At 42.3% G+C, this 10641-nt stretch overlaps 1 protein-coding gene across 1 annotated transcript; it reads right to left on the bottom strand.

Annotated features, from left to right (window-relative positions):
• Positions 1-6267: 6267 nt before the first annotated feature.
• On the bottom strand, positions 6268-9530 carry IL6 (interleukin 6). The gene is made up of 5 exons (XM_088519672.1): positions 9512-9530; positions 9236-9429; positions 9033-9146; positions 8738-8884; positions 6268-6519 (listed from the first exon to the last, which is right to left on the bottom strand). The coding sequence occupies exons 1-5, from the start codon at positions 9528-9530 to the stop codon at positions 6328-6330; spliced, it is 666 nt and encodes a 221-aa protein (XP_088375798.1). The 3' UTR covers positions 6268-6327.
• Positions 9531-10641: the final 1111 nt, after the last annotated feature.

The following is a 10641-nucleotide window of genomic DNA, read 5'->3' as shown; positions in this document are numbered from 1 at the left end:
TCTTCCACTGACTCTAGTGGGATATCATGAGAGTACGTGATATGAAGTAACACACATTTCTCAAAGCCAAATTTTGCATTTCCCAAGGGTTATACCATGACCAAACTGCAACAGTGGGTGGATGGACTCAAACACCTGCAAAACTGTATTTCACAGACCTTGCTGTATGCCAGATATTTGGGGATGTGGTTTGTGGGTCTTAACCACCACATGGTTTCACTGGCTGCCTTCCAGGGATTTGACAAGAAGCAGAGCAATAGGAAAGTGTTCTTGTTAATTGTCTTAAAAGTATATACATAAGCATAGGTATAGCAAGCTTGGGGTCAGATTTTGTAACTTCACTGTGTTTAAAAAATTCCCTTAAAAGCAGTTGAAGTTCAGTTCTTTAAGACTTATACATTATCTGACAAATATTGCTTGTTCAATTCTGACTTTAAAAATGTATTTTCAATGCATAGGATAGGATTTTTAGTAGTTTGCTGTTATTATGGAAATAAATGCAGTTGCTCGTCTCTTAAAAAAAAAAAAATGGAACACAGTTCAGAAAGTCATTAATGTGCAGCCTTTGGGTTTGTTGAAGTTTGAGAAGGGTGTCCTTTGTAGTACTGTATGGTAGCCAAATGAAATTGAACACCAGGAGGTAGAATAAAAAATCTCATGTTTACACAGTCGAGTGATGTTACATTCAGTACAGCTCTCCCTCTGACTAAAAGATGACTGAAACGCCTTAAACAAACTCTCCCTTTTCTCTGGAAGTAAACATTAACCATAAATCTTGGTAACTAAACATAAATAGCAAAATCAGAGTCAGAGCAACTTCGTTTTCATGGTTTAGTGAAGGAGTGTTCGGTTGCAGCCTTCTGAATTTATCTGAATCATGGGTAGTTACTGTCATTTTTACAAAGTTCAGATGTACTTGTAAGACCCAAGCAGTGTCCTTTGAAAGAATATGTTAAAAGGATTCCTATGAAGAAATCTTAACTCTGTGAAATAGCTTTGGGGCCAGTTTTAGCAAAACTTTTTTCTTGTGCTTGTACTGCTGTGAGGGAAGAGGTCAGATCTGTGGGGTAAAGCGCAGTGCCTCAAGTATGTATCAGAGCCGTGGAACACTGCAGGCCACAGACTTGAAATCAGGACTTGTTCTGAGTGCCTTAATGTCTAATTTTTGTTTTTCCTATTCTCCCAATGGAAATTCAAATAGTTTTATTTCACTAGAATGGGAGGCACTTAAAAAAAAACCCAACAAACATGAGCTTTCCTACCTGACTGTATTGATCAAAAGACCTTCTTCAAATCAAACACTGTTTTCTAGCCAAATATAGATTCTTTTGTGTAATGGAATTTGTGACTCAGTTCTTTAAGACTACATATAAACTCTGATGTTGGAATAATAGGTGAATGTCACCTACTGAAAATCAAACAGTAACTTCCACAGCAGGGCTCATGTTTCTGCTTTGTTTACAATCTGCTTAGTGGCTATTTTTTCACCTGCATTCGCTTGAAGACTATACCCACTATGACCAATCTATCAGACCTTAGCTGGGCATAAGAACAGTTCAGCCCCAGGGCTTCTGCCTGGAAAGCAGATCTGGGTTGTGTGTGTGGTTACCTTGGCATCATGTGAAATAACCTAAGTGCCAGGTGAAATACCCCAGTTGGCAGGTTGCCACCGGAGCCTCTTGCTGAACAGTTGGGTGAGGCTTGGGGAATGTTTCCACTTGGACTGCTCTTAGGAGGGCTGAAGGCTGCAATGGCTCCTAGCTTACTATGCTTGTTACCAGAAATAACGGTGCTTGTGTCTTCAAGAGGGTGAGGCAAACACCCCGTTTTTGTTTCTTCTTCTTGGAGTGACCTTTAATCCCGTGTCCAGGGTCCTGTGACATGTGGAAGCCAGAGTTCAGAGGGCCAGCACCCTTGCTGACCTCATTCTGTGAGAGTGACACCGGACAGGGGCTCGTCTGCTCTCTGAGGTGTCTGTAAAGAAGGGATTTTCCTTGCCCCAAGACTGAAGAGATGGGCTGGAGCACTGTTTCTCCTCTCTCCGGCCTGGCTTACGTGAATTGCAAGCAAAGCATCAGGAGGTTATCATGAGCAATGAGCTACATGGTGTCCTGCCGTGTGCATGCCTCACTCAAGCTATCACACGGATTGCAGCTGGTGGTGTTTTTAACTTTCAGGCATAATTCTTATATCTATATTATTTTTTTAATTGCTTTGCCATTCGTTGTGTCCAGCCGGAGGTAGAAGGTGAGTTGCAACCTGCTGACTGGGCAATTCTGCTGGGCAGTAGCTCTTTAGACTGCTGTTGTGACAGCTCTTCTTGCAAGCTCTATCTCTGACAAACTGTCCTGGAGTGTGGCTGTTACCAAAAATGTGATGGAGGAGAAGGATGTCAGGCTAAAAGAACAGGAGGGTAAGAAGTCCTTGAAAATAGAGGAATAAGGGAGGTTTGGTCAGAAGACGACTAAGGAGTAGAAAAATCAGCCGATGTTTTCAGAAGTGAAAAGTAAGAAGAAAAAGGTAGGTGCATGTCAGGCAAACAGCAGACTGCTGTGCTGCTGTGATACTTGATGTGTGATGTTGAGGATATCGTGTGAGTTGGGTGAGTTTTGTGATCTTGGTGCCTGGTTGTATTGTGTGAAGAGACTTGTGCTGTGTGTGATCATAGTCACCAGCAGGAGATAACAAAGCAAGATATTTAGTTTTCAATATAAGCAATTTCATCTATGGTGTAACCTAAAATTTTGCTCCAAAACCTCTCCAAGCACTGGCAAATCGTGAAGTAGGGATTTAGATTTTGGAACAAGTAGTTGGTTCTGCTACCAATTACTGGAGTAGACATAGTCAATATAAAATCAATGTAATGTATCTCATTGCAGTTAAAAAACAAAGGATACATACTTTTGTCTTGAAATAATTCATCAGCAGAAGTCACATTAACCTAAAACTTACAGCTTCTCAAGATGCCAAGAACTTTACAAACCCAAATGATCTTCATCATTTTGTTACAGCAGGTCCATGTGTTGCTTTGTATAAAACCAGTTTATCTTATGTTTGTACAGCTGTCTTAGGACATGGCTGTCGATGACCAAGGGTTTCTTAAAATGTATTTTTATTGCATCATGGTTAATTGAATCAGATTTGAAGCTAATGTATAATTTTTTAACAGACAAAATTCCTAAAACAGAAACTATATGCCCTGGATATTTTGAGGAATATTTCATTACAGACTTGGAATTTAAGCTATGATGACACTCACAATAAATATTGGAAATAAAGCTCATTACATCTTTTCTTACCACAAGAATAAACATCACATCCTGGTTAAATGTCATATGACTAATTTAATTTTACAAATGATTAGCTAACTGCAATTTCTGAATACTTTTCCATGATGGTGTGTGATATAATAATGGGTTCTTGGTTAAGCTTTTGGGTTACATGTCTTGTTTCTTGCTTATATTTATTTTAATTCAGGATTAAGAGATAGGTGAGACAAAGGGCATGCTCATCTAGGGGAAAAGGAAATTTGTATTTTTTCTGATTAAGAAATCAGATTAAGATTCAGAGATCAGATTAAGAAAATCTGATTTTCTATTAAATATAACTTAAGAAGTTGAAGTAACTGCAAGGTAGTGAGCAGTCATCAGCCTGGAAAATGGCATAAACTGAAATTCCAGTTTAAGTTTAATTCTCTTTTTCAGGATCCACTTTATTCTTGTAGAGACCCTCACATGGTGTAATTAATAACTGTGCAACTAGCAAGCAGACCCTTTTCTATCAAGATTGCCTATACATCCTTCTAAATGGTCTTTCTTCCAACAAATTCCATTTTTTACAGCCCTATCTCAGAGCACTGAGCCCTCTATTTAAGAGGGGGAGAGCCCTTGCAGTCTGGGGAACGTCTCTGGTCATCATACTTGCTAACAAACAAGAGCCATATAGTCAAGATATGGTCCCTCTTCCCTCTGTGTCTCTTCAGAAATTATTGCTTGAAGTGGAAGAGGAGCTGATGCTGATCTGAAATTGTTATCTGATCATTCAACTCCAGAAGCTAGATTTTTAAGAAAACTCCCAAATATCACAGGCTTATAATAATACATGCTTAGCAACACTTCTGGATGATTAGTATTGAATATTTATTTTTGCTGTGTTTTATCTTTTAAATTGAGTCCTGAAAGAAAATTAGTCATGAGTAACAGTCACAGACTTTGGGGTGATGCTGCACACTATGGCTAAGCCAGTCTGCCGGCACGCTGCTGCTGAAAGGAGCAACGATTCTGCTCCCCTTGCTTTGCTCACGGTGCAAGTTTTCCCTGTCTAGCATCAGCCCAGTCTTCGAATCTCAATAATCATTAGTGATTAATGAAATCAGTGAAGGTGCCAAAAATTTAGATTTTTTTTTCAAATATCTCTTGTTCTTTCTGCAAAAAACAGAACTTTACATCAGTACTTAGCTTACTGGACAGGGGGATCAGGACTGATACATACATATACATATTATTTATATACCTTAGTATTAAGGTGTATTTTGTCTTTTTACATTTTGGAGTTTTTTTTTTTTCCCTTAATATTTACTGGTGTGTTCACAGCATTGAGGCATGTTTTGTTTCTTACTCCGCTGACACTGTCTCAGTCCTGAGGGCTTTTTGTAGATTTTATGCATGCTTTTAAACTTAACTTTCTCTATCCTCTTCCTGCATTGGGAAAGCTAGGTCACCAGAAGTGGAGTGTGTAATCTGCCGAGCATTCCAAAAATTCGGTGTAAAGTTAATGAGCAGAGACTCAGCACAAACATAGAGGAATGCTAGCTGGATTCAGGCTATGTCCCAAAGATGCTACTCCTGTACAGCAGCAGCCAAAAGTTACACAGGACTGGGCAGTTTCCTCGTTTTTACAGGCAATTATCAATGGCTGTTTTGTTTTGTTTTCTTGGTAGCTGTGTGAGAAACTCTGCTTAATAGAAATGTTAAGGTATGTGTTGCTAAAAGTAGTGTATTGGCACCCCCAGGAGCAGGGTGTGAGAGGACTCAGGGCAGAAGCAGAATTTAACAGTGTCCTCATCCCTGCTCCATGACATCCCTTTCATCTCCTCCTCTGCAGGGCCATGCTCAAAGGGTGGTCATTGATGGTCCACCACTTAGGCTGTAGGGGTGAAGCACCTTTTGTGATTCTATGAGCTTAAAATCCCTTTGAGCTTGGATGTGAGAAATACATGCACAGCCACAAGGAATCAGATGATACAGCTAAGTAACGTATTGGTGGTTTGGTATTCAGTAAGGACTTTTTTTTTTTCTGTGCAGTGCTCACGAATTTACATTTGTTTTGTTATGTGCTTTCATTTATGTGCTTATAAATGATAAACAATAAAAGACAAATGGATTAAATTGTCAACATCTTAGCAAAGATCCATGGATTTACACAACCTAAGGAAAGCGCCTGGTATTTTCTGCATTTCCTGAGGGAGAGGGGAAGAATATCTAATGAAGCTGAGGAAATTTATTTGGCTGGCAGCAACAATCAGTTCAATATCAACCCTGTTAACTTGGTATCTGACCTTTTTGTTGTTGTTTAAAATAGTTACAAACATGCACTCTATCTGCTTAAAAATGATTACAATTGTGATTTGTGTTAAATATTCTCTATTTGTTTCTCGAGATCAATGAAGTTTTGTCATGAGCATTTTTTTTTCTGAAGGGTTATCTGTGTTCAGTTCATCTGTTTCCTTTATGTGCCATTTTAGTAATTTCATATTGATCTTGTATGTGTGTGTATATGTATACAAAAGAGAGAAAGAGAGGGAGAGAGAACTGTTAATCTGTGATACAGACAAAATTTTAAAATTCCTGAAAATGAGTGTTTGATAATTGTAGGTATTAAAATAGGATATATTGGAGTTCCTTAGTCTTATTTAAAATTCAGACAGGCTATACGTTTTTTAAAATAATCTTTTATTTCTTCTAAAAATATAAATAGATCATAAATACCATCTCTTAAATACTTTAGCAGCATAAGTTATACAACAATATTTTTAGCTTCCAAAATTGTTAAATATGTATTAAATCATTTGATATTAGGACTATATCGTTAGAAAAGTTATAAAATAGGTCTTCTCTTTAAATTATTTACTAAATATTGAAAATATAAATAAGGCAACATTAGAAATGTATAAATATTTTAAATATAATAAATAGGTTCCTAGAAGGAAATGAGAATATATAAAAAATGCAATTCATTGTTACTATTTTAGGTTCTTAAAAACAGAACAACACTGTCATCTGCCACGTGACAGATTTGTAACAAAGGATCATGCCTGAATTAAAACATTCAGACACTGACACTCCTGGTGTTTTTCAAATAGCGAACAGCCCTCACAGTTTTCTCCATAAACGAAGTAAAGTCTCGGAGGATAAGGTGTGTGGTGATTTTCTCTATCCAGGTCTTATCCGACTTCAGCTTTGCAAGAAGGGACTTCTTGGAAGCGGAGTCTAGGACGACCACTTCATCAGGATCTATCACCTACGAAAAAGACAATAAAAGTATGATTGTTAGAACATTATAATCGGCCCTGTCAGAAAGCACCAGTTTAAACGTGGAACACGCTTCCAGACCGCTGCATGTGCATCCTATCCCTACTGGTTCTGATGGACCTCAGTAGCCCCACATATGCTATGTGATTTGAGGTAGGTTTCTCTCTGGTGCTACTGCTGCTGAAGAATCAGAAGGTCTTCTTTAATCTATAAAATATGTTCCAGATTGAACATAAGTCTTGTGTTTCTGACAAATACACTGCACTGAATAGGTCAATGTGTCTTTTCTTGGTATCTGCTAGCTAGTTGGCATGACAATGAATGTAGTATGTCCTAGTCTGTAATGGCTACATAATGGCTACATCTTGAGTCATAAAGTATTTGGGTATGTTCACTTTCTCTCACACTGTGTAGTAGATTACAGTTTCCAAAGATGCCAGGCAGGTTCAGCTGCTTAGTCCTTCTTTCCAGGCACTTAGGTTCACCGATTAAGTCTTACCAACTTTCACTGCGGTATGAGGTCCTTACAGCACAATATGTAAGAGGAATCAGGTACCTTATTCTGACTGATAGTGGTGGCAGCTGGATACCCAAAAGCCCTTTAAGAATTTCTCCTATGAAGTGTCTGCAAGGCCTTTGAAAACAGCAGTGGCTCCCAACATTTACTGTTCTGGACGATCTGATTTGAGTTCTAGAAGTCTAACCATAAACAAAGTATCTGTTTCATCCTGTTCACAGCATCTGCACTACCCTTTAACAAGTGGTAGACACTTGTGTGCCTCCTCCTCAAACATGTGGATTCTGATCACATACCAAATCACTGGTAGATCCAACTCTTTGCTACATGCTGTAGCAATGTGTCTGCTCGACATCCGGATACCTGGCTCATGAGCCTACCTGACCACAAGTTAAGCGACAGGTTCTGTTCTCTAGCTCTCCCCTACTTTAAAGGGCAGACAGTTTTTTTATTGTTTTTTTTGTCATTGTTTTCTTTCCAACCTGACAATCAAGACTCTTCTACTTTTTAAAATCTCTACAGTTCCTACCAAGTTTTGCTATTGAAATTTTAATTAGATCCATTCTGTTTGATTTTGCTTGTTCTAACTGATCATTTTTTTATTATTTTCAAAAAGGCTAGTCTCCCTCAGTCATAAAACAACTTTCTGCAAACTCATAAAGAGAGTTTGAAGTCAGTCAGTTGCCTTCTGATAACAAGACTATTGTTTTAAGCTATTAAAGTGTGAAAAAGCAGTTCAGCTCCCTTTCACTTAAAGAATGGTGAAGGAACATAGGTTAGGAAAGGTATTAGAAGCACACAATGGGCTTTTCAAATGCTGAAAACCACCTTGTGGCAAATTTCCGCCTTTCTTAATTCTGTTGTCCTTACTCACCTGGGTGGCTCTTAACCCTTAACATAATAACCCTTAACGTGAATACATTCTTTGTCATCTGTGAAACTATCTGCATGAGTAAGCACTGCAGGAACAGAGGGAATTTTCAAAGTACTCCAAAACATAGAAAACAGCTGTCATATTTAAGTCCCATTTCGTTTCAAGACAGAATTAAGTGTTTGTAAAAGAATGATTTTTTTTCTATAATGACTGCAAGCAAGCAAAACACTTTATTCAATATGCAGCACACCTTATTTAGCCCATTCATTAACGTAAATTCTGAATGGAACTGCTTCCACTGGTTTTAAACTACTGATGTTTCAACATAGCATACAAAAAAACTGCTTAATTTTTGAGAGTTTTAAAGATTAATAATTATTTTAAAATGCATTTCTGTTTTTTTTTTTAATACTTATTTTTACTTTTTAGATGTTTGTGACTTTAGGAGGTTATGACTGAACTGCATTTCTGCGATTATGAACAATCTTTGGAGAAATCTTACTATTTTTTATCAGTCGTGCAGCATAAATATATTTTTTCATGAAACTGTACAGTGCATTTAATTGTTGGAGTGTGCACTTCAGGAATAACAGAAAGTAGGAAAGAGAACCGTTTCTTTTTAAAAAAGAGCTTGTAAAATCCATAAGTTAGTAGACAGGGCAGCTATTTGAGCCTAAGGAGCTATGTGGCCATCGACCTGTTCCTACCGAAGGGAGGTGGGAAGCGCTCAGCTTCCCATAGGACGCCGTTTCCCAGCCCTGTCCGCGCTAGGTCGGAAGAGCTGCCCGAGGGGATGAGAACCAGAGCCAGACTCACCATGTCCCTCAGGGTGCTCGCCAGATGCTTGGTGCTGTAGCAGAGCGAGTCCACTTGCTGCCTCTCGCTGGCGAAGCTTTCCTGCACGTACTCCAGGTACGTGTGGAAGGCGAAGAGGCCGCTGGAGAGTTTCCTCAAGCACTTGTCCTGCGGGGAGGGAAGCGGCGGAGCTGAGCGGAGCGCCGCGGCGGGGCCGGAGAGGGCAGCGCGGGCAGCGGCGCCTCCCTCCGCGGCCCCGGGGCAGGTTTTGGGGCAGCGCGGGGCCGTCGCGGGGCGGCGGGTGCCGAGCTCTTGCCTCGTCGAAGCCGGAGAGGAAGCAGCCGTCTTCCTCGGTCACCTTGGGCAGGTTGAGGTTGTTCTGCACGAGCATCTCCATGCTGTTCTCGCAGACGGTGAACTTCTTGCACATCTGCGGAGGGAGCGCGGGAAGTTTGAGCGCACCTTGCCGGCCGTGCGTGTGAGTGTGAGTGTGAGCGCGAGCGAGCGCGGGGCACGCACCTCGTCCTGCAGCCGCGCGGCGCGGCTGTGCAGCAGCCAGGCCAGCGCCTCGCACTCGGGCAGCGCCGCCCGCGCCGCCTCGCCCGGCGCCTCGGCCTCCCCGGACGCGTCCCCGGGCAGCGGCGCGGCGAGGAGCGGCGCCGCCGGCGCCAGCAGCAGCGGCAGCAGCAGCGCGGCCGCGCCGCGGGCCCAGCCTGCGGGGAGAGAGACACCGTGAGCCGAGAGGGGCCCCGCGGAGCCGCGCGGCCCCGGCCCGGCCCGGCCCGGCCCACTTACAGCCCCCAAGAAACTTCATGTCGCGGCGGCTTCTCGGCTGCGGGCCCTGGCTCGTCGGCGAGGCTGGCGGGTTGAATGAGCTCCGGGCATCGCTGGACGTGTTTTTATCGAGGGGGCTTCGAGATTATTCATGGCCTGGGAAAACCCGGCATGAGAACACGGCTGGGGGGGGTGCGCGCGCGCCTCCCGCCCGCACGTAGAGGATAACTAGGGAGCAGGAGCGCGCGCGGGGATTGTGAAACGGGACGCGCGGGGGGGGAACGGCAGCCGCGGGACACGGAACCATGAGGTCATTCCGCTCCTCCCGGCGGGGCGGCCGCCCGCGGGCCGGCCCGCAGCGCGCTCACCTGGCCCCGCGTGCCTATAGGCGCCTGTGCACACACCCGTGTCCTTCCGACACCCATGCGCACGTATAAATGTAGGCACATGGCCATACAGGCATGTATTTAATATATACACTTTTTTAACACACACATATATATACATATGTTCGGAGGTGCTATACCTCCGTAAACTGTCATGGGTTTTGACAGTCTCTTCACCACCTGTTCGGATCTTCTCACTCCTGATGTGCCCCTCTCTGCGAGCAAGGTAAAGGAATAGGATGTAACATATTTGGTTGTCCACCTACGCCTTGTCCGCAGCGGCGCGGCGGTGATGGCTGCAGGAAATGCCCCACAGACGGTTATCTGCCGCAGCTCATGTGGGAGGTGGGGCAGGAATTTTAATGTTACGTGTAAGGATTCTTCCCCTAGGGCCAGTGTGCCCCGTTAACCGAATTGCGCAGAATATGGGTTGAGTCAAACCACTTAAGGCACGCTGTTCTTTACATTTGGAAAAGTTTTGAAGCCAACTGAAGCATTTTTTTTTCTTTTTAAATGAAATTAGTAGCATTTTCTCATGTTGACAAGATTAGAGAAAGAGCTGTTTCTCATCTTGGCTGGGAGAAGAGGTAGCTGAGAGGAAAGTTGAGGGGACATGAGATGAGGCACAAGTGAGATGATATGGTGACCAAACCTGGATATCTTCATTTGGACTCTACTTTTTTAAAAAAAAAAAAAAAACTTCTAATGAATTTTCCAAGAGCCTCGATGGAGAGGCGCAGGAATGCAGTATAGCAGAGCTGGTGT

This window comes from Tinamus guttatus, unplaced genomic scaffold, assembly GCF_059628265.1.
Source record: "Tinamus guttatus ecotype Peru unplaced genomic scaffold, ASM5962826v1 Tinamus_guttatus_pri_ptg000067l, whole genome shotgun sequence".
Taxonomy (NCBI): Eukaryota; Metazoa; Chordata; class Aves; order Tinamiformes; family Tinamidae; genus Tinamus; species Tinamus guttatus.
Note: the sequence above shows the minus strand (reverse complement) of the source record. Positions and strands in the feature narration are given on the sequence as shown.